Raw genomic sequence first — 24,784 nt, 5'->3', positions numbered from 1 at the left:
TTTTAAAATAGAGTATTTGAGATAGATTTAGATACTAACATCTTCTTGATATTTGGTCATATTTTCATGTATTTTCATAAATTTTGTAAGTTCTCCAACTTATGTGCCAAAGGGTTGAAGAGTTCACAGCTCTAAATCTAATTGTTTCTCTCCAAAACCAACTAAACTCTTCTTGAAAGTTTTAATTTCTTTGAAGTATATATATATATAGTTTTTGAAAGTTGGATATTAAATTATGAAATTGTGTATTTCGTTTAATTTGGCGTTTTCGTTATAAATTCAAAAGCAGTGTTTGATAATGTGGTGGGCGTCATTGAAGTTCGCACCCATTCCAGCGCAAAGTTGCGGAAAACGCCCACAACTTTCTCCTCTGACGACTACGCAACGACGTTCATCAACTGAGCTGAGCTGAGCGGAACTCCAACTCCAACTCCAACTCGTATAACTGTCAGGGCCGGAGAAACTCGGAATCGGAGAACTCCTGTAACTCTATCTTCCCGTCGGTGTGAAGGCCGGCCTCATAGCCAGTCATCATTGGATTAAAGTCGCTCAATTCTCATTTTCAATTCATGTGGCCAACTTAGTTTGATCTTGGAATTGAATTGCACTATCTAATTCACTCGTTTCTGCTGCGGGTTTCCATTTGTGGAAGCTCGATTCTAGAATACTATGGAGTTGGAGGTGAGGACTGTGGGAGGGATGGAGAACTGTTTTGTGTCTCTTCCTCTTGTTCTCATCCAAACTCTTGAGAGGCGGCCTGGTTTTGCCTCGGCCATGGACCGTCTCTCTGAGATACTCGTTCTTGAACTTCGTAATTCCTCTTCCGATGAGGTCTGGACGGTTTCTTGGTCTGGCGCTACCTCAACTTCTTCTGCAATTGAGGTGCTTTCTCTCTTGCGCGTTCTTCTTCTTCTTCATTTCTCATTTCCTTTGAAGTCACTCCTTATCGTGCTAAACATGCTTTTGTTTTTTTATATTTTTATCTATTATTACTCGTGCTCAGTTCACTTGAATATGGAAAAGGTGACAATTGAAAACGTACTTTTGTAGTTTGTAAATATTTTTCTCCATTGGCTAGTACGTCTAAAGCAGAATTCTTCAATTATTGCGTTTCGGATCATTGTTCTTTTAAAAAATCGTCTTCATGTTTAAGGTTGTGTTTAAAAACTGATAGAATTGAAAGGATTTGCTGTTCTCTATGGTGTCAGTAGTTGTCGAGGAGCAGAGCTGGAAATGTTCAAAACTTGTGGATAGAATGTAAACGCACAAGATTCTGATCATTAAAACATTCTCTCTTATTCAACGCTTTCCCGAAGTATTTTGTCTGAGGAAAGATACCAAAGGAAGTAACTAAATCGAGACTCATCAAGGAACTAGCTGTGAATCAGCTATGTAGCTTTGCTTGTTTGTTAACTATTATGAACCAACTATGTTGTAGGTTTTAATAAATCATATGTTGTCTGTCTTATTAATTTCATATGGTTAATTCCATCATATTTTGCTGTGAAAACTGAAACTAGCTATGGATTATCTTCATTTAAGTAATGTCATAAACTTTGATATAGCCTCCTTTGCTTTTCATATTTTCTTAATTTTTCCGTTCTTAAGCATAAGCGCATCTGGTTCTTTGAACATATTAATTTTTTTTCTTGAATTTGGTCTTATTAAATTCTTCTCTAATACTTTTAAATTCAATGTAGGTCTCCAAGCAGTTTGCAGATTGCATTTCCTTACCAGACTGTACCACTGTCCAAGTTCGAGCTGTTTCTAGTGTGCCAAATGCTACTGAAGTCTTGATAGAGCCATATAGTGAGGATGACTGGGAAGTTCTAGAGTTAAATGCAGAAATTGCTGAGGCAGCCATGTTGAACCAGGTCCGTCATTTGCATCCTTATCTTCTATATTTCCCTTTGTTATCACATATTTAAGATGGACGTAAAACTTTTTCTTAGTGAGGATGTTAATTCATTCTCCTTATGTGGCAACATTCGAAAAAATGTGGTGTGTACAGTCTGTACTCTTTTAACTTTTCAATCACTAATGAAAAGTTTTGTTTTTTGTTAAAGAGAAAAATACAAAAGAAAATGGGTGTTTTCAAAAAACAAAATTTTTTTCATTAATGATTGAAAAGTTAAAAGAAAAAAATAATAATGGGTGTTTTTTTGTTAAAGAAAAAAAAAAAAGGAAAATTGAATCTGCCTTGCTTTAACTTTTCAATCTGTCTTTTGCTTATCTTTGTTGGTGTCTCCAGTTATATATCCTTAGTCTTTCCTCGCCTTATCTTTAGAATATTTGTTTATATTGAGATGGCTAGTCTGGGCATGACATGCAGTATTGTGGTGGTCATTTAGAATTCAATGGTTAAGGTTTAAGTTGCAAGTACAGAGGAGCCATGGTGAAACTGTGAATTGAAATACCAGTCAGTCATGGAAAACTACTACTGAAAATATTAAACCATGTTGCTTTTTGTCTTTCCTCGACTGTTATCTCCCGTAATAATGGTTATTGAAGGTAACTAGTTACTTCACCAGAGAATCGTATGCTCAAATAATTTCAAATTTTGATGATTGGTGATATATTATTTAACGAAGTACACAGAAGATAGTAATAACCAGATATCATATAAGACCTGTCTATTAGTGACAATAATTTCTTAAAATGATGTATGATGCAGCTCAGAATCATTCATGAAGCAATGAGATTTCCTTTGTGGTTGCATGGTCGGACGGTTGTTACATTCCGCGTGGTTTCTACTTCTCCTAAGTGTGGGGTGGGTAAGATGATACCTAATACTTTGTTCTCAGTTTTATGGTACATCAAATTGAGTTTGCTTAAAGACTTAAAATCATTCTTGTCATTTATTGGCAAGCATAACGTTTTTTTCTACGTAATGAATGGATTTAATGTTTTCATAAGTTCACTGAATTTCTCATGAGCCTCAAATGGAAGTATTCAGCCATATTTATGAGGCTGAAGGTTACTAGTTACAACCTATTTTACCCAATAACTGTAGGGCAAAGTTTTAAAGTAAAGCTGTTAAAGAAATACAATGATAACCTTTTCCGTGAGGTAAAAGGTTCAAATTTAGGCTGCCAAAAAGACAAATAAAGAAGTGTAAAGGATTTCCTAAGAATGGCCAAGAACTTCAACATTATGACCAAGAATTACAATATTACCCAAAAGATACTACATCAGATTGACTGGTATAAAAGCATACAAGTTTCATTTGTTTTTGTTATTAAGAGCCAATATGGAATATTCAAGGATGTAGATTGTGAAAACTCATTACTTGGGCTGGGCAATGGTTCTGTGAGTACTCGATGTTTGCATCTGTTGCCTGAACACTCACATTCTTTCAAAATACTAAAAAATATAATACGTTCCTGGAGGTTGCAGCATAAGCTTTCTTCATTTTATTGTACTGATGAGTCATCATTTATTACATTTTGATGCATTAGATGCTCCACGTGTCTGCACTTTTCTGTATATACGTGCAATATACCCTTCAACAACTGCATTTCTGTTATCGAGACATTTGAAGACTATTTGGAGAATGTTGAGCCATTTATTTTCTTTTTAGTGGTCTTGTTGAAGTAATTTTGTTTATTTTTCGCTTTTGTTTTTCAGTGCAACTTGTGCATGGAACTGAAGTAGAAGTGTTCTCAAAGACACGCAAGAAATTTATGGACTCTAGAAAAGCTATGCTGCGAGTTCAAGATCTAGACAAGAGATTAATTTACAATAGTAACTGTACAGGCATTGAGATTCGAGTAGTGCCAACTTCTGTTGCCTTTATTCATCCTCAAACAGCTAAAAGTTTCTCATTGAATTCTCTTGAGTTGGTTTCTATAATGCCTAGATCATCACGAAAAGATAGTGGGCAGCGTAGTGAGAACAATGATTTGGGGAAGTTGAAAGGTTCAACTGCAGAAGCAAACAGTGGAGAAAGAAATAATGGAGAGAAAAACCAACCGACTATTGTTTATCTTTTAAATTCAAATTTGGTGAACGAAGGACATATAATGATGGCTCGCTCACTTCGACTTTATCTGAGAATCAACTTGCATTCATGTATGTTAGTTTATTTCCCTTTCCTAACAAAATATTTGATGGCTCTCATATCAACTGTGTATTAATTGGTGGAAGAAAATATTTAAACTACAAAGCACATTCAAGTTTTGGTAGCTTCTTAATTATGAAACTTTCTTTGTAATTTGCACCATCATGTATCACCAATGCATTTCGTTTCTTAACAAAGTGTTTGATGCCTGCCACCTAATTTCTCTTAATTGGTTGAAAGAAATAAACTTGAACTGTAAAATGACTTTGTTTCAGTACCTTCTATGTTCCAAACTTGTTTTTAATAACTTTCTGACTTTCTTACTAGGAATAACATCCTTGCATGTACAATTTAGAAATATGTGATTATTGTTTAATCACATTTGATGTCTTAAGTTCAAGTTCTTTGTGATTATTTCCTTTTATCTCTATAATTATTCATACAAATTCATGTCTTCTATCACAAGGCTCGATAAATCCAGGTTTATAAAAACGTGAATCAATCTTCTTCAAAAAGTTGATCCAGATTCGTTAGCAGTAAACAGCATCATATTTGAGCTTCCAAAAAGTCATTCTATTGCATTATAAACAGTAAACAATCCGTGAATATGCCTAAGTTAATTAGCCAAACATTTTTCAAGATTATCTTCGTGCATTTATTTCTTTGATGCATTAATATATACAATATATTCTGTTTCTTATGGGAATGTCTGAATATTTGTAGGGGTTCTTGTAAAGCCACAGAATGTTAATTTGAAGGTGGATTTCTCCTCTGCTTCGCTCTCACCTTGCTACTTTAAAGTATACGAGGATGATGTGCCTCTTGCTAAAAATGATTTGAAGGCAAGTGACATCCATAGAAGCGTGAAGAGGAAAAATATGGTAGGGAAAACTAGCTCTTTGTCTTTTATGGATGTTGCTAACGTGTCAGCTCACGAACAAGTTGTTGACGTTCTCACACGTGAATCTTCTTGTAGAGAGGATGAGGATGCTTGCCATTTGCCAAGTGTAAAAAAAGGATTACAAATTCTTTTTAGAGAATGGTTTTTTGCACATCTAAATGCCATGGCTTCTAGTGTAGGAACTGAAGTTAATTCAGTGCTTTTGGGAAACCAAAGCTTGCTTCACTTTGAAGTCAGTGGTTTGAAGTTTGGAACTAAAGGAAATATAAAATCAGCATCTGTTAATGCTTCAGAATACACAACTAAGACAGTTGAGATCCTGTATGCTATGACTATTTTTGAAGAGCCTTTGCAAGGGGTATTCAGTAATGCGTTCAAACTTTCTTTTGATGAGCAAAACAAGTGCGTCATTAATTTGGGAGGTGTGGAGTTGTCTAAAAGATTGCACTTTGGTGATCCTGTATCCTTTTCAACCATCAAAGAGAAGACATATGTTGAGGTTGATAGCTTGGATGTATCTTCTCTGAGCTGGTTGGACGAATCACTTCCTAATGTTATTAATAGTACGTAGTCTCTGACTGATTTGATCATTCAGCAGCTTTTATAGTTTCACTGTGTTGTACTAAACTAGGGTTGCATGTTTTGCAGTATGCAATTTTAGTTCAGCTGAAAATTACTTTCTATTATTAGACTAGTAATATTAAAAAAATTTAGGGGGCATTTGACATGCAAAGTTGAGTTGGGTTGGTAATTATTATTCGAGTGGAGTAATTAGGAGAGTTGATGTGAATAACGAGGTGAGACCAATCGGTGGGTGGGTTTTTTCCCACCCAATCCAACCCAACCCAACCCAACTTGGGGGCCAAACGCTCCCCTAATGACAAATTATTCAATGTTATAATTTTCCAATTATAGCTGCATAATTAAAAGGAAAAGCTTCAAAACTTTATGAAGTATTCTTAATTAAATTGTGTTATTGTGAGTTGTAATATTGCTGATGTCATTTATGTATTATGAGTTGTAATATTGTGTTATTATGCTGTAAATTTGATTCAAGAAGCTTTTTTTTTCTTTTTTTTTTTTTTTTTGGATTAGAAATATTTCATTGGTAATAGAAATAGGAGAAACCCCACACCTATAGGTACACATAGCTTTCCAATTAGAAACAAGGTAAGATAAACTCCTGTGCCAATGATAGCATTTTTCTGTTGACCAAGGCCTCAATTTCTCTTTCTTTTCTTCTGTCTTTTTTCACCCTTGCCGATGACTAAAGTATCTTTGACATTGAATTATATTTGCTTGCAGGGATTAAAGTATTATTATCACCAAGGGCCGGTGTGTGGTTTGGGACCCACAATATTCCACTTCCTGGACATATTCTCATATGTGGACCTCCGGTGCGTTCCTTACTTTTGAAGATTTGAGCCCATATTTTGATGTTTTTGGAGTAAGTAAATGAGGTTATTTCCCCCTAAAGCTCAAAGAAAAAAACAATATGGCTTGATGGGAAAAAGAGAAAACCAACACAAAGATAGACTCAATATGGAAGGGAAGAAACACTCTTAGTTTCTAGTGGATAAAAGAGAAAATGTTGGGTTCCTTTCCTCTCTTTGGTGTAAGACTTTCCTTTTAAAAGGACTTCTTTCCTCCTTTTTCTCACCTCATCAGATCTCTAGACTGACAGATCTATTTTCCAATTTGTTGTGACACGATTGTAAGAAATTTATTTTTGAAAGGTTTCTGGTCTAATGGAGGATTATTTGATAGTATTTTCTATTGTTAGACTAAGAAAAGAGTTAGACTGTTCTTTCAAAGTTTTCGGGGGGGATTTATGAAGTTTCAAAATTTTTATTTAGCAAGTCTAGTAATCATGAAGCTTAAAGAGCCCTGATTTATTTTTTTATTTTTTTCCCTTCGAAAAATCAAGCTTTCATCGAAGCAAAATATGAAAGAATACTAGAGCTACTGGGAGTAGGGGAGCTTATGAATTGGCCAAAAGAGAGAACTTTCCTATGCTGAAAAGGCCAAAAGAGAAGATAAAGTGGAATCTTCGTCATACAAATAGTGTGATATATATTGTAAGGGAGAAAGTTCCTTTTGGAAGTTCGAATTGTCAATTAATGAAAATCTCTCTCAATTAGTTTAAATCTTATAAACGTTGAGCTACATAGACAAATCCTTATGAAAATTATGAAGTGTCAGTTATTGGAGACATCTTTCTGCAAGTTTATGTTATATATCTAATGTAAAATTTTATTGATCTTTAATGATCTGCTTGTTTCTGCCATCAGGGTTCTGGAAAGACATTATTAGCAAGAGCTGCTGCCAAATTCCTTCAGGAATATGACGATCTTTTAGCGCACGTGTATGTATTACTATTATCTCTTTCTTTTCACTTTTGGAACAGGGATTTGATTTGGATCTATTGATTTGATTTTATAATCATTCTTCTTTGTAATTATTGCGTTTAAATTGTCTCTCCATGTGGAAAAAAAAATTGTGATGCCAAGTTATTTAATATTCACAATTTTATCAGACATGAAATTGAAGTTTTAGTCTAACTGGACAATGAACTTTCAGTATTGTGTCCATTAGGTTTGTGAATTTTAAAGAATGTCAATTAAATGGACATGTTGAACACAAAATTGATAGCTAAAAAATTATTGGACACAAAAAGAAAGTTTAATTCTATTGAATTTGTTGGATACAAAAATTATATTCTTCATTCTTTCTCAATAAAATTTGTTTCTATATAAAAAAAGGTTTTGGACACTTTTAAATACAAGAGACCTATTAGTCACAAAATTGAAATTTGGAGACCTCTGAGACACCTCTTAATTGACCTATTTGATACAAATTTAAAAGTTTAAGAAGTGAACTTGTTATTTGACCTGAAAAGAACTAGTGTGATGCTTGAAGACCAGAATTAGGTATGGGATGGATTGTGGGGCGTGGGCTTCCTTCAATGCCCTCCCCGAAGCTTGTTGACATACGTTTATTAGAATAACTTTATATTTGAGGTTTCAAACTTGACTTCATAGCTCTTTTATGAGAATGTCTGCAACTTTGAATGTCTAGAAAGAGGGATAAGTTAGGGTTTTATATAAACAATGTTCATACCAATGTATTCTTTTCTATGAGTAGTTTGCCAAGGTTAAGGTTGAGCTTTCTTTATTTGCAATGCCAACTCTTTAACTTGTGGCTGATTGGCTGAGGATAAAAATGTCAGCTTTTTGTTATTCAAAATTTTTGTGGAACTGTTTTACATTTTCTTCTCGTTTACTCATGTTATACACGTTCAGCTATTGCCTTTATTTTATTAGCTAACTGAATTTTTGAGTGGTGAGTTGATATCCTGGCACTGTTGTGAAGGACGCCATTAACCCCTATAATGTTTTTGTTTCCAAAATTATAAATTGTCTCACGTGCAAAGCTTCGAGTTTTGTGAGTTGTTTGGCAAAGAATAAAGGATATAATTTATTGTAAGGTAATTAGCTAAGATAAATGGAGTAAGGTAATTAACTCATTCTGGTTAGCACAAAATTAAGGGAAGGGTAGAGCTAAATAATATTTTAGATAGTGTAGTCTAAGAATTGTCTTCTTTGTTGATCTCTGAATAATATTCAAAATACAGCCGCCCAACAATGTATATATATCCTAATCAACCAAAGGCATAACCCTTAACGAACTAACCAACCTATCAACCAAACTAATTAAGGTAGTTGATATAAACAAACTTAACAAACTTTAAAAACCCATGTGGTTACAAGAATAACAACCTAGGGAATAGAAGAAAGAGAAAGACCCTACAGTCCCTGCATTATTAGAAGTGTACAGTACTTAAGTAGAGAAACTAGGCGTTGGTTAAGAAAGGGTGACACAATGCTGGAAGACTGAAGGGTGCTTGCATGAGACTATGGCTATGGACAGATTTGTATTCTGAGGCAAAATAATACTGTGTACATTGTGGCACGGCACATGAGTTTTTATTTAATTAGGCTTGCAACTGAAACTTTGTATCCTCATTAATTCTTGTTTTTCTTGCAGAGTTTTTGTATGTTGTTCTCAACTTGCTTCTGAAAAAGTCCAAACTATTCGTCAGTCACTATTGAACTATGTATCAGAAGCCTTAGAACATGCACCTTCTCTCATTGTTTTTGATGACTTAGACAGCATTATATTATCTACATCTGAGTCAGAAGGATCTCAGCTATCTGCGTCTATGTCTGCAATAACAGAGTTTCTCATTGACATGATAGATGAATATGAGGTAATAACTCTTTTTGTGGTTTCAATGTTCATTTGTGTGCAATATAACTGTATCAAATTAGAATTTACTTAGTTTTTTTTGTATATTTTATTTCCTTATTTGCAATTAGCTTAGTCCTAATTGGTAATTGTTTCCTTGTGTGATTTTTTCCCCTTCCAAGCCGGTTTTCCTTTTAACCTCTATTTAAGATTAGTCTTGTACCTATTCTTATTCATTAAGAAAGAATTATCTTCTTTAGTATTGAGGATTTATTCTCTTGAAAAAATGCTTTATCAATTATGGTTTTATGTAGCGTTAAATTATATGCTTCTTATTGACGTTCCAAAATTTTCCCTAATGTGTGAGGGCCTACCCTTCTTTAATCAATCTTGTTTTATTGATTTTGAAAAGTTTTTGGCTGGCTTTTGTTTGAAGTCTGGGACAGTAGAGTTATTTCTGGTACTTTGTGTTGTATGAGGATCCATCTGCAATTTGAACAATAAGGTACCAATAGAACACTTTTAATTTGTTAGAAATAATACATTTCCCATGTTGTTTAATGTTTAGCGCTCCTTACTTTACAATCAATGAGATGTTCGTCTCAAGTGTCCTCTTGTTTCGTTTGAATATTGTAAATAATAACCTGTCACTCGTCCAGTGCCAAAAATTGTTCCATGAAGTTTGGATTAGCAGTAGTGGTTGATGGGGGAACCTACAGTAAGACTACGGGGAGGCCCATATTTTTTTACCATATATTTTATTTTAACACTCTAGTTTTTTTAATTTAATATTATTTTATGATAAATAATTAAGTTTCAGTCCTATTTTAGTCTCTAGCTTTTAGGACTATTTTATTTGAATCCATGAACAGTCAAAATTTCTATGTAAGTTTCCAAATTTGTAGGCTTATTCTATCTTGGTCCATGGATTTTCAAAATGTTTTAGACTTTTATTTTTTAAAAGAAATAATTATTTTGTTCTCGTAGTTATTTTGTTGTTGATTTGTTAACAGACAGATAAAGTGACTTAAGTTATGTGCAGTATTAGTTCACGTAGTGGCATCAGCATATACTACAGTTATATAATTTGTGTTGGAATGGCTATTATTTAGGAATATTTACGTGTCAATATTTTCTTTCTGCGGTCCTTTTTCTTCCATGTGAAAAGCCAAGCCCTCAAAAACCTCACCAAAGACCAAAGTAATAATTTTTTCTGTAAGTTTAGGAGCTAAACTAGATTGTTTTCTAAGTTCAGAGACCAGTGAAGCATATCTTAGAATAAATACCAGTGGAACAAATATCCAAATGGTATTTATGTTCAGCCCCTTCAAATCATCTAACGCCAGATCTGCCCCTTTGGTTCGTCATTCTTTTTAGAAGCTCCAGTTGCCCTTTTTGAATAGCTATGACCACTAACGGATATAAAAAGAAAAATTATGACTCAGTAGTGGTAAATTCTTCTGTAAGGTGGGACAAGGTATACAAGGGTTTGATTTACATGGTTCTTCTTATCCAAGAATGGCACGATAGGTTCCCAATATTTGGCCTACCATGGATCCTAGCCTAGGAACTAACCTTATTGGTGTGTATTTGTTGTGAGGTGCCTAGTTATCTACCAGAAAGAGAGAGAGAGAGAGAATCAGTAATATTTTAAAGAAAGTTATGAACGTTTTATAACAAGTATAAATATAATGTTAGGGCCCCAAAATTACTGAAATACTCGAGAAAGGGCAACAAGAGAAGTATGAGCGGTAGTTAGTTATGGTGGGAACCACTGGGTTGTATGAAAGTGAGGAATGGTCAGTTTATATATAGAATAAGATGATAATTGCTAGGGCAGGCTTTTTGTAGTAGTGAATAGTCTTGAGCAAAGGGAGGTTAAGCTTTCTAAAATCTGAAAGGTTGTAGCCTTCTGGCATCTTTACCATATCAATACTAATATTAGTAAGGGATACCTTACATATAACTGCTCTGAAAGAACGTTAGTTGTTACAAAAGTTAGAGAGAGAACATCCTCTCCCCTCTCTTTAAAAGTGTGAGTTTTCTGGGAAAAGGATGAGAAGTTTAGAAATTAAGCATAATGTTTTTCTCTCTTCTCTTTCATTTTGTTCTTGGCATCCTTTGTCTGATAGGTAAATGATGGAGGTTGTGGCTTTTCTTTCTTTATTGGGAGATGTTGAGGTTAGACAGGGGAGGAGAGATATTTGTATTTGGTGTCCTAGTCCTTATGAGAGTTTCTTCTTGTTGATCCTTCTTTCATTATTTAATTGATCCCTCTCTTCTTAGGGATTCAATTATCTGGTTCTCTGGGATGTTAGAATCTCTTCTCTGTATGCTGAGTTTTTCATGGAAAAATTAATGCCTTGCATAGTCTCTCGAGGAAGTTGTTGTCCACGTTGGTCCCTTTTTGTTGTATTTTATGTCGGAAGGTGGAGGAAAACATAGATCAAATTGTAACTATGCTTGTTTGGTAAGAAACTACTTTTTTTGGAGTGTTTGGTATTCAGTTGGCCCATCATAGAGTTTTTAATGGCGTGATCGAGGAGTTCTTCCTCCATTCGCTTTTAGGTATTTCGTGGAAGGCTAGGGTGTGTGCTTGATGTTTGGTTCATCGTGAATTTACTCTCTTTGGGTGTAGTGACAAGTTCCTAATTAATTGTTTGATCATATTTTGTTAGATTGGAGACTCGTCCATATGGTGCTTCCTCCCTTTTGTGGACTTTATTTTATTTTTTAAGCTCATGTATTCTATCATTTTTTTTCCTTAATGAAACTTGATTTTTTTTATCAATATATAGAGAAGTTTTGTTTCTCATAAAAAAGAAAAGACAATTGTTCTTCAAAACATCTTTGTAATAGAAATTCTTCGCACCACTTTTATTTGAAGTTCTAATTCATGTTTGCATATTGATGTAATAGATTTTTTTTAATGAAACAAGATATTTATTGAATTAATGAAATGAAACTAATGTTCAAAGTAAAGAAGAGGAGAGGAATCAAAGTATAAAGTTCAAACTTGCCAATAAGAACAAGAAATATAAGACACAACCCACTAAAATCTGAATAATTGTGGATTTGAAAACAACCCTTGAAGTGCAATGAAGATTAGAAGAGGAGAAAAGCTTAATAATTTCCTCTGATTTATCAGAGCATATTTAATTCCGTTGCTGAAGAAGTGCCACATTGTTCTATACTTATAATACTAAGATATGAGCCTGATAAACTCTCGTCAAAACTTACAGGAAAAGAGGAAAAGTTCGTGTCAGGTTGGCCCAATTGCATTTGTAGCTTCTGTGCAGACTCTAGATAAAATACCCCAATCATTGAGATCTTCAGGTTTTTCCTTTTTCCAACTAAGCTGTGCATTTGTTCTTGAACTATCATTTTTTCTCAACCTTTAAATTTTGTTTTCCCCCCTCCAATTGGAATAATCAGGGAGATTTGACTTTCATGTGGAATTACCTGCTCCTGCTGCATTAGAACGAGCTGCTATTCTGAAGCATGAAGTACAGAGACGTGCCCTAGATTGTTCAGATGTGACCTTACAAGACATTGCCTCAAAATGTGATGGCTATGACGCATATGATTTAGTACGTAGCCATTTCTTACTTTGTTGTTATTTTTACTTTCTTTTACTAAATATATTGAGAATTGATATCAATGTGATTAGAGCTATTGATAGTACAAATTGTTGAACATATTTTCCAAATTATGATATCAATATGAACTTAAACTTAGGATTTGTTTCCAATTGAGTTTTAAAATCCTGATTTAATATATCTGTGGAGTAGGGGTGCAGAGGTGAGTTATCAAGTCGGGTATTTGGTGCACCTTTTGTAACCTAAAGAAGCTTGGTTTTTTGTTTTAAATCAGGGAGTGGTCTCAATAATGGTTTAAGTTCTATCCAGAGGTACAACATTTTAAAATCTTTTATTGGTTTATCTCTGATAATGGTACAACAGTTGGCTAATCTTCAGACAAGTTTTCAGCAACAGCTCGCTGCTCTTGGGGCAGCCATAGGTTCTTCCACAAACCTAAATTCCAGTACAGTGATCTCAATTCCACAAAACCTAGATCAAAGGAAGGGATTTTTGTCTCACAACAAAAATTCACCCTTGACCTGTTAAAAGAAACAGGTATGGTTGGATGTAGACCTGTTGACACTTCTATTGAATTCAATGCAAAACTAGGAGATTCTATTTACAAAGTTCCTGCTAATAAAGTGAGGTATCAACGTCTAGTGGGAAAGCCAATTTACTTATCTCACACACTACACTGTCAATATTGTTTAGTCCGGTTTTCCGTTAAGTCTCTTTCGGCTCACCTAAAATCTGTCTCCCCAATGGATGTTTGTCTTTTTTCAGCAATTTGGAAATCAGGCAGCCCACGAGAATTAATATTTTGATTTGGATTATGGTCTTCGGGTCCCTCAATAGGTTAGAAATCTTGCAAAAGAAAGCCCCCAATAAAAGTCTCTCCCCCTCGATTTGTCCTCTATGTTTGAAGGCTAGTGAGAATCTTTCTCATATTTTCCTGAACTGTCTTGTCTCTTCCTTCTGCTGGGTAAGGATTTTCTCCTTGTTTAATTTAACTTGGGTATTTGACGTTTCACTAAGTGCTAGTGTGGCTCAACTTCTGTTAGGTCCAAGTTTGCCCAAAAAATCAAGTATCATATGGGAAAATTTGTCAAAAGCTTGACTTTCAGAATTATGGTTCGAACTAAATCAGCATATCTTCCATGATAAAGAAGACTAAGGGCAGAAATTATGCATGCAGCAGAACTTAATGTTGCAGCTTGGTGTTCCCTTAAAAAGGAGTTCGTTAATTATTCCATCCAAGACATTTACCTTAACTGGGCTGCTTTTCTTTCTCAAGCCTAATCTTTTGCTGCCTCAGCTTCAATGTTTGCAGATTATACAGACTGAAGCCCTCTACTGCTTTTTGAAGCCTGGAAGGATTGTCCCCCCACCCACCCCAGTTTCTTGCTGTTGTTTCTACCGGTCCTATATTGTTTTCTGGATATTTGTACTAAGCTGGTTGCTTTTATTATTGTTTCTTTATTGTTTTGTTTATGGTTGTACTCGGGATATGATGCTTGGCACTATGGGGGTGTCAAACTAGTTGAGATGTTCGGATGCACCTCCTCATCCTTCTAGGACTCACTTGATTACTATTTACTACTTTTTTATTGCTCTCTTTGGATAAATCTCTTGTATTTTGAGTTCATTTTAATAAAGAAGTTTTTGTCAAGCCCTTGTGATAAAAACGTCAACCATAGCTCTCCCTTCTCCCCTTTCTCACCTCTCCCCTCTCACCCACCCTCTTCTCTCTTCACTCTGGCCACGGCATCTCCGGTCACGTCTCCCCTCAGCTCAGAAAGCGGTCACGTCTTCTGTTCCCTCTCCGGCATCATCAAACACGATGAATCAAAGCTCCATTTTTTTCGGCAATGGAAGTTAAAATCTGCAAAATTGTGGACTCTTTTTATTGCATCTGGTTCAAGAAGGGGTGGTTCCATATTGAAGATGTAGACTTCCAAAAAATTCTGAGCTTATCCAAGACCCAATTGGAATGGCTCATTGATTCAATAGCGGTACTGGTCAATGAACCAACTTGGAATTTTTTCAGTAAATTTGGGAGTGATGAAACTGGTATCACAAGACTATCCAAATTCCGAACCCCATCAGGGTTGGTTCCTGCGGTTTGTTGCTCGAAGTATCTCCAGAATGCAATCCTTCATCCACATCTACTCAGGCGAAATCCGACAAGGTTGGATATCCTTTCTTAGTTTGATCAGGTTCTTTTTGTTGATTCATAACTATACCTCCTAGCATTCTACTCTCCATTTAGAACCCGACCAATCACGTCAACAGTATTAATATAATTAGATTATTCTTAGGAGATATTATTCTGGAGATATTATTTGATATTATTTCCTTAAGTGTATTTCTCTATGGTTATATATAGGCTTGTATCTCTATTAAATAATGAATGAAATATAGATTAATTCCATAAAATCAACAAACAGGTTTTCCACCTCCTAAAGACAGCGCACGGCCTCTTTCCCTAAAATCCAACCCATTCACTTCAGAAAAATAACTCTGTGAAACAATCATAGGAAAGATTTTGGGTGAGGAAAAGTGAAGATATTTCAGAGGAAGATTTCAATAACCTATGGGTTTTAAAGAGCCTTTTATTTTTTGATGATTGGAAGGAAATTGTGTTATATTTAGAGGATCTCTTCCAAGTCAAAATCAGTACTAATCCTTTATTTGCAAACAAAGCCATCATCAAAGTTACTCAAGGAAAGTTTAAAGATTTATGCTTAGGACAAATGGTTCAACTATGGAAAATTTCATTTGTTATTAGAAAAATGGAATGAAGCCAAACACAGCAGACCAACACTTATTAAAGGCTTCGAAGGATGGCTGCCAATAAAAAGTCTCTCTTAATTTATGGTGAAGAAATATCTTTGAAGCATTTGGAGCCTACTTTGGTGGATTGGAAAGTATAGCCTTAGAAACACTCAATCTGACCAAGTGCTCTAAAGCAAAAATTAAAGTTTGAAAAAATCTTTGTTGATTCTTACCAGCAACTATAGAATTAAAGAGTGAGAATCGAGGAAATTTTTTCCTTTACTTTGGGGATTATCAACCTTCAGAAGTTCCAGCAATAGTCCAATGTGATTTATTTCAAAGTGATTTTTCCAACCCTATTGATTTATGTAGATTGAATTCAGTGATCATAGATGAAGGTCTCCAAGACGATAGCCTCCTTAAAACCTGGAGTTCTATCAAACAGAACGCTCCATCCATCTCAAGGAATCCTTTTGAAGCACTTAGAATACTGCCCTTGAACTGGCCGGAAAAAAATACAGCCCTTGAGTCCCCGCCAGAAAAAATCCATTTCAGAAGACATAATTCAAATTTTGGGTTTGGCTGGCACCTCCACGCGCTTAGAAGGTGAAAAGACTTCATCGGAAGAGAGAGAAAAACAGATCTCAAGAAAATAAAAGATAGCTACTCGGTCAATTAATACCTTAAAAAACGGCCCACTTAGCCCCCCCACCAGATTTTTGGCAACTTAATGCTTCTGCAGGCTCTTTAAAAGTGGACACACGAATGGTAGGCCCCGCAAAATTTATTAATAAGGAAACCAATGGCTTTTGGGATTCTGACGAATTAGAGGAAACCAACTTAATGCCAAGTATTATTTCCCCTTCACAAAGCGGCTTTCTGGAAGGGCGCCAAATCTTGGATCCTATTTTAATTGCAAACGAAGCTGTGGAGATCTATAGAATTAGGAAAAGAAAGGATGGATCATTAAATTAGACCTTGAAAAGGCTTTTGACAGAGTGGATTGGGCATTTTTAGAAAAAGTAATGCGTAAGAAGAACTTCGTCGAAAGATGGACTTATGGATAATGGGATGTATCAAGAATCCTAAATATTCGGTCTTCATCAATGGAAGGCCAAGAGGAAGAATTTCAGCTTCAAGGGGTCTTAGACAAGGAGATCCTCTTTCTCCCTTCCTTTTTCTTCTGGTTAGTGAAGTTTTGAGTAGTCTCTTCTCCAACCTTCATAAGAAAGAAATTTTGAAGGCTTTGTAGTCGGAAAAGATAGGATTCACATTCCTATCCTCCAATTTGCAAATGATACGCTACTGTTTTATAAATTTGATGAGGAAATGATGGAAAATCTTAGGAAAACATTACTAGTCTTTAAATGGTGTTCCGGTCAAAAGATTAATTGGGAGAAATCAGCTACTTGTGATTTAAATATTGAGGACAGCAAGGTTATTTCAACAGCAAACATTTTAAACTGCAAGGTAGAAAGTCTCCCCTTTTTACCTTGGTCTTCCTTTGGGAGGTCATCCAAAAAGTGCTCGACTTTGGCAGCCCATTATTGATAAAGTCCATGGAAAGCTAGATAAATGGAGAAGATACAATCTCTCTAGGGGTGGGAGGATTACACTTTGCAAATCAGTTCTATCCAGCTTCCCCACTTACTATATGTATGTTTTCCACATGATAGAATCTGCTCTCTATGTTCATTGGAAAGAATCATGATAAAGTTCTTTTGGGAAGGAAACAAGAGAGGAAAGCTAAACCACCTAGTAAAATGGGATGCTGTAATAACAAGAGAGGAAAGCTAAACCACCATGAAAATGGGATGCTGTAATTAAATCTTACAAAGATGGAGGACTTAGTTTGGGCAAGCTGAAGCACAAGCATCTATGCTTATTGTCCAAGTGGGGATGGCATTTCTCAAAAGAACAAAATTCCCTTTGGTGTCAAGTGATTAGAAGCATTCATGGAAGTAGTACTTTCAATTGGCATTCAAGTGAAAAAGAGTCTGAGTTTAAGAAGTCCTTGGATTAGCATATCAAGGCAATGAAGCAAAATTGACTCGTTGACTCTTTTCAAATTATGTGATGGCAGCAGAATATTGTTTTGGAAGCACCCTTGGGTGGACATTATCACTTTGGAGTGTAAGTTTCCAAGATTGGTTAGGATCACACTCAATCCAAATGAGTCTGTTTCAGATCATTGAGACTCTTCAACCAACTCTTGGTCCATCTATTTCAGAAGATTGCTAAATGATGAGGAAATTTTAGATTTTCAGACCTTGTTGAGTCAGATTTCTTCTTCACAGCCAACCTCCTTTCCAGATCAAAGGTTTTGGTCCCTTGAAACCTCAAGTTCTTTCTCGGTAAACTCACTGGTTAAGCATATTTCGACATCTTCTCCTTTGAAAAGTTCTTTGTACAAAAGGCTTTGGAAATTTAACAGTCCAAGAAGGATAAATATTTCCATATGGATTATGCTCTTCGGAAATTTAAACTGCGCCTTACTACTTCAAAGAAAGTTTTCCTCCCAGGGCTTCTCACCTCATGCCTGCCCTCTTTGTGTTAATAACATGGAAAACATCCAACACCTTTTATTTGATTGTCTTTGCTTCTAAATATTAGTTCCGCCTTCTCCAAGCATTCAATTTTTGTTGGGTTTTTTATCATGTTTTTGAGAACAATGTGTCTCAAATTCTTGCGGGTCCAGACTTGAGGAAGAAGACAACTGAATGTTTGTGGGCAAATGCAGTAAAAGCACTTTTAGCTGAAATATGGTTTGAAAGAAACCAAAGAGTCTTCCATGATAAATCTTTGACTTGGATGGAACGCTATGATTATGCTCGTTTGAATGCATCTTCATGGTGCTCATTATCCAAATATTTTCAGGATTACTCTTCGCAAAAGATTGTTTTAAATTGGCCAGCCTTTATAGCATCCCCACCTTGAAGTTCTAGATTATCATGTCTCCTGGATCAACCTTCTACTCCAATCAGTTTTTGCTCAATCAAGGATTATTATTTTGTTCTGTATTCGACTTGCTGCCTTGCTTTATGATTCTGTTTTGGATAGTTTTTGTTTTTTCATATCTTGTTTGGCCTTGTATTGTGGCCTTTAATTTGATATTGTTTGGCTGTATTGCTTTTATTAGCCTAATATGTGGGTTTTTATTTTCACTTTTTGGATGTAATGAGGGCATTAAGGGGGTGTCAACCTAGTTGAGATGCCTGGGTGCGCCTGCTGATCCTCCCCCCTCCCCCCTGTTGCTCTTTGTATACCCCTCATGTACATTGGGCTTTGTCTCTCTATTTTCAATATTAATAATTGTGAGACTTGTATCCTTTTCTAAAAAAAATAAAAAAGTCTTTGTCTCCGTTTCAAAAAAAAAAGCAAAAAAAAGATTAGTCAGTGTATGCAGACACCCTATGAAGAACATGTGGAAGCTGTGAATTCAATTGAATTCTGAGATATTTGAAAATCCCTCTAGGTAAAGATCCGATGTTTAGGAAAACTCACAGGAAATGCATTGAGGCTTATATTGACTCTGACTTGGTAGGATCAATTATGGACAAAAATCTAACTTTGAGTATTGAACCTATGTGTGGGCTAACCTAGTTACCGGGAGAAGTAAGAAGCGAAGTGTTGTTGGTAGAAGCAATGCTAAAGTTGAATACAAAGTATGAGTTTAGGAATCTGATGGAAGAAATTTTCGTCTGATCTTCACCAAAACAGTATTTTACCTATGAAGCTCTATTGTGATAAAGTGGCTATAAGCATGGCCAATAATTTGTATAACATGATGGAATGAAACATATGGACATTGACAGACAATTTATAAAAGAGAAACTGGACAATGATAGTATCTGTATTATGTATATTCCATCTTGTCAACAAATTGCTGATGTCCTTACCAAAGAGTTACTCAGGTAAAGTTTGGACTCCTGTTGGCAATAAGAGGTTTCGTTCATAGTTTATAGCCTTGAGGATATTTTAGTATTTTACTTTGCCCCAAGTTCTTTTTCCTTTTTCTGTATTAGGGCTTGCTAGAGCCTACAAAGTTGTCTTTGCTTGTAACTTTCATCGTGTGAAAATAATAAAAGAGACTCTCTATCGTGGTTTTTTTAATCCCTGTTCTAGGGTATTCCACGTAAACCTAGTGTTCTCCTTTCTACCGTTTAACAATTCCAACAAAAATGAACAGCTTAAGGGTGAGGGGTTGAGAAAACCCTTCCTCAGAGCACTAATGAAGAAGAGCCTCCCAATTGAATTTGGAATTTGGTGTAATTCGTGCACCATCAAGAGGCTATATGCTGTACACAGTCTCTCTTTTCAAAGTTGTAGAAAGTAACATTAGTTGTAAACTTCCCATAGGCATCAATCTTCCACTTAAGGCAGTCATGGCTATCCTGAAGCACCCAATATTTTGGGATTTGCAAAATCACAACATATCACCCATCTCTCTATCAAGAATGTGTCTTCTAAGGCCCAAATCCCATGTTTGGCTGGAATCACATGAACAATCTGCTACCACAGCATCATCTTTTACAGATATGGTAAAGATTTAGGGAAATTTCTGTGCAAGGGGTTGAAGATCACTCCAACTATTCATCCAGAATCTGATTGCTTTCTCATCATTCACACCTGACTCGGTGAATTTTAAAAACTGCTCTTTATGCTGTAAGTTGCCAACCGAAAGTCTAAACTTTCCCTTGGGAAAATTTGAAGTCCAGCCATGGACATCAACATCATGATATCGCCAGTTCTGCGCCACCTAAGAGCATTTTCTTCGTGACAACCTCAAAAGCCATCTGCGTTAGGTTTTCCCTTTTCTTTTATTTATTTATTTTTTAGTGCCTTTGTATATTTCTTCATTTCAATGAAACCTTGGTTTCTTATAACTCAAAAATAATAATAAAAACAAAACATTTTAATTCCATTCAGGAAATTTTGGTAGATAGAGCTGTCCATGCTGCCGTTAGCCGTTTTCTGCCGTTGCATTTTGCTCATAACCAGAATCAGAATCCCACTTTAGTCGAAAATGATTTCTCTCTGGCGATGAATGAGTTTGTTCCGGCTTCAATGCGTGATATTACTAAACCAGCTGCAGAAGGTGGTCGTTCTGGTTGGGATGATGTCGGTGGTTTAGTTGAAGTCAAGAGTTCTATCAAAGAGGTATATGCTTTTACTTTGGTTTCTTGATCTCTAGCATTAATGAATCTGGATAGTTATTTTATTTTTTTTGTTCAACAACATGTTGGGATGGGAGACTCAAACCATTGACCTTTTGGCTCAAGGATACATGCCTTGATGAATTTATATTATTTTGAAGCATTTCTATGTTTGCTTTGGTGATACGTGGACTCTGGGCTGTGAAGTTCAATATTTCTGTAATTATCTGTTTTTTCTTTTTTTTGTTAACCAATTGGAAGGCTTATCTCTTAATTGTTCAAATGCCTTCATGCAATTGTAACTTTAAAAGATTGAATTCTGCTTCACTGATCTTCATTAATTCAAAATATATGTTTTCTTTTGTTCTCCTCCATATCCTGCATTACGTTAGCGCTTTCTGTTTTTAATATTTTTGCTTCACATTCATGTATTATATGCTTGTATTGCCTTCAATGTTCCCTTATATCTTTGAGCAGATGATTGTATTTCCATCAAAGTTTCCCAATATCTTTGCTCAAGCCCCTTTAAGGTTACGGTCAAATGTTCTCCTATACGGACCTCCTGGTTGTGGCAAGACACACATAGTTGGTGCTGCTGCTGCTGCTTGTTCATTGCGATTCATATCAGTCAAAGGGCCTGAACTTTTAAACAAATACGTTGGTGCTTCTGAGCAAGCTGTGAGAGACTGAATAACCTTTGCTTGCTTCTTTTTAAGATTTAAAGTGCATTTAATATGTGGAGTTTATTCAAAAGCTTAAGCTAATCAATTATGATAAATTTGATTATACCAATATTTAGCACTCTTCTCACTTGTGGGCTTTCAAAGTTTACAAAATGCTTAACAGGTGGAAATCAATTGGAGAGAAAATGTCATGGACCTCTTGCTGCTCCGATAACATGCTAAACCACCAATTGAATTAGTTTAAGCTGCACAATTGAATTAGTTTAAGCTGATGGGTTATGGTAAATTTAATTAATATCAATGCTTAAACAGATAGATTTATGACTAACTAGCACCATTTTTGGTTGGTCTGTCAACTCATTCTGATAGATTGTCGAGGATCTGAGCTAAAACTCTTTATGTGCTGAACGTTCTACACTCAATTTAAGAACTCATTGACAAGCATAAGTTTTGATGCCATTGCCCCTTGGTTAAGAGGACTGATTGTTTACAATGAGGGTCTAGAATTAATAATTAATACTAGCTCAGATACTTTTGCCTCTAATTTCTTTTAATGGGTACCTTGGAAGATCAGATATGATGGACCTTAGTTGCTCAGAAACTCAATTATTGGTTTCAGGTTCGGGATATTTTCTCTAAAGCAACTGCAGCATCACCTTGCATTCTTTTCTTTGATGAGTTTGATTCAATTGCTCCAAAGAGAGGGCACGATAATACTGGAGTGACTGATCGTGTAGTCAATCAAGTGGGTATCCTATTTACGAAACCTTGATTGCATGTGGATTCAATTTTGTTAAGTATTCTATTTTCCTACTTGCAGTTTCTAACTGAATTGGATGGTGTTGAAGTTCTAACCGGTGTATTTGTTTTTGCTGCAACGAGGTTAGCATTTTTGCATTTAAACCAAATAGTGGCCAACGACAACAATGATCAATAGCTAAAAGTAATCGTACTTATTTGGTGATTACTTAGTTTCACTTTCAATCATACATTTTTTATTATTGTTGATGTTATTCCATTATGCTCATTGCTCAATAATTGACTAGTTTTCAGCTCCCCCATTCCCGGGCTTCTAATTTTCCTTTAAAATTGCATTTTATTTTTCATCTTAAGCAGTAGACCAGATTTGCTTGATGCCGCACTTCTAAGACCTGGCAGATTGGATCGCCTTCTGTTTTGTGATTTCCCCTCTCCAGTGGAACGGCTAAATATTCTTCAAGTTCTTTCGTCAAAGGTTGGTATCTCTAAACTTTAATTATCTAATTATGTTTGCTAACTGTTCTGCTGTTGAGGATTATGGATCAACGATGACAAATGTCAATTAGACCGAAAAGTTTGCATGTTTTTATATCAATGAAAAAGCCAAATTTTTGTTTCTTTTCTTTTAAGGTGTCAATTATAATGTGTGGCAGGACTGACATCAGAATATCTCACTATTGTCCTGTTTTCTTATTCATTCTGTTTAAGGATGATTTTTGCAGTTTAGATTAGAAAATTTGATAAACATTGATATAAATACACATTCTGTGACCACTGTGCGAATGAAGTATTTACTTATAAATACACATTCTCATGGAGTGCTAAGCATATTTAATTTTGTGTGGATATTTATACACGATAGCAAGACTTGTGGGGAAGTTTTAGATAAAACACAAGTTCTTGAACTAACTAGAATGGCTAAGTTACTGCTGTAGAATATATTTGTATTCATCGTAACTCTACATTTTTCATTGAGGATTATAATTTTTCCAAGAGCCCCAGGATAGAATAATATTGGACCTGAGGAATTCCTTATTTTTTGTTCTTTTTTCATGACGTGTGAATTACCTTGGTGAAGAAGGCAAATGCGTCAATTTGCAGTTTAATTGCATTAGTTTAGGAAATAAATGAATTTAAGAGTTTAATGGTATCTAATAAGGATGGATGGATTCGACATACTACAGCTGCCATTGGCCAATGATATAGATTTGGAGCCAATCGCATATATGACAGAAGGATTCAGTGGAGCTGACCTTCAAGCTCTACTCTCAGATGCTCAACTTGCAGCAGTTCATGAGCATCTCGATAGCATAAACGCTAATGAACCGGCTCAAAAGCCTATCATTACTAATGATCTTTTGAAGGCAACTGCTGGCAAAGCACGACCATCAGTTTCAGAGACTGAGAAGCAAAGACTGTACGGTATTTATAGACAGTTCCTCGATGCCAAAAAATCTGTCTCTGCGCAGGTACCTACCACTTTTTTCTTTTTTTGCTTTCTGCTTATAAATTTAAAGCGTCACAATAAAGTATTAGGTTTAAATATTATTTTGGTTGATGTAGTTTTGACTTTTTCTATGGTTGTGCTTTTAACTTTGGTTTATTTTGATCTATGTACTTAAAATGTTTATTTTGGTTCTTGTGCTTTCCAAACGGCCAATTCTAATCCTGCCAATCTCACTTTTATTTCGTTCTTTTAAGTGATGAAAATGGTTACCTTTTAGATAAAAACTGAACCAACTATGAAAATACAAAGTCCAAAATGAACATTTTGAAAGCGTAGGGATCAAAATGAACTAGATTTAAACGCAAAAAAGACCACGATAAACCAAATCCAAAATTACAATATACTATTTTAAACCAATGTGTTATTATTGTTGACGGTAGATAGCAAAGTTTGATTTGATATTCCCCCTTTTGATTGGTGGCTTTATTATAATTTCATTTTCATGTTTAACATCTACTCCTCTTTAGCAGAATAAATCATCCAATCCAATTGGTCATTTTAATTTACAATATGGTTTGTCTTTCAGACTAGGGATGCAAAGGGCAAGAGGGCAACCCTAGCTTAAGGACCACCAGCTGCTTACCTTCTTGTCTTCTACGAGTTTATCCATTGTTGCTGTACAACACAATTGTTTCAAAATAAGATTAGGATGTTAGGTTACACATAGGGAAAGGTCTGAATTGATTTGATCACAATAAATGAATTTTGTGCTGTTGGTATACGTTAAGTTATATTAACCTTTTTTTTTTTTTTTTACTGATGGGTCCAAATGAAAAATAACTCATTTCTTACAAGTGAATGAAAAGTGAATTTTCGCTTGGGTTAGCACCGTGAAAAGTTGGCAATTTGCCATCTCAAACCGTTAACACTTAGCAGAGGCCATTCAATACTCAATGCACATTGCTTGACTCACGTTTCCTCATCACACGTTTTACAACTACCAATTAATTTTATTTTATTTGGTTACTCACTAATACTTGACTTGATGCCTGATGCATGGGTGAACTATACTCAATCCTCGATAGTTACCTTGATTTAGAATTGGGAAGTTTGTAAAAATAGCAAAAACTTTTATAATAATATGGTCCATGTTATCGTATTTTCTAAATTCCAA

At 35.3% G+C, this 24,784-nt stretch overlaps 1 protein-coding gene across 4 annotated transcripts; it reads left to right on the top strand.

Annotated features, from left to right (window-relative positions):
- The first annotated feature begins 286 nt into the window (after positions 1-286).
- LOC101216440 (peroxisome biogenesis protein 1) lies at positions 287-24,507 on the top strand. Of its 4 annotated transcripts, XM_031888938.1 has the most exons (17): positions 289-882; positions 1,701-1,874; positions 2,675-2,774; positions 3,628-4,071; positions 4,784-5,524; positions 6,267-6,358; positions 7,253-7,326; positions 9,009-9,231; positions 12,452-12,545; positions 12,645-12,799; positions 20,495-20,725; positions 21,199-21,399; positions 22,024-22,149; positions 22,225-22,286; positions 22,521-22,638; positions 23,348-23,632; positions 24,197-24,507. In XM_031888938.1, the coding sequence occupies exons 1-17, from the start codon at positions 670-672 to the stop codon at positions 24,233-24,235; spliced, it is 3,372 nt and encodes a 1,123-aa protein (XP_031744798.1). In that variant the 5' UTR covers positions 289-669; the 3' UTR covers positions 24,236-24,507. The 4 variants fall into 4 exon arrangements, with proteins under 4 accessions (XP_031744803.1, XP_031744800.1, XP_031744798.1 ...); XM_031888945.1 differs by lacking the exon at positions 289-882 and having other exon boundaries at positions 1,749-1,874; positions 2,675-2,770; XM_031888943.1 differs by lacking the exons at positions 22,225-22,286; positions 23,348-23,632; positions 24,197-24,507 and adding an exon at positions 22,292-22,347 and having other exon boundaries at positions 287-882.
- Positions 24,508-24,784: the final 277 nt, after the last annotated feature.

The sequence above is a fragment of the Cucumis sativus genome, chromosome 1, assembly GCF_000004075.3.
Source record: "Cucumis sativus cultivar 9930 chromosome 1, Cucumber_9930_V3, whole genome shotgun sequence".
In the NCBI taxonomy this organism is placed as follows: Eukaryota; Viridiplantae; Streptophyta; class Magnoliopsida; order Cucurbitales; family Cucurbitaceae; genus Cucumis; species Cucumis sativus.
The sequence above is the reverse complement of the archived record's forward strand: the minus strand, read 5'-3'. Positions and strand labels throughout refer to the sequence as shown.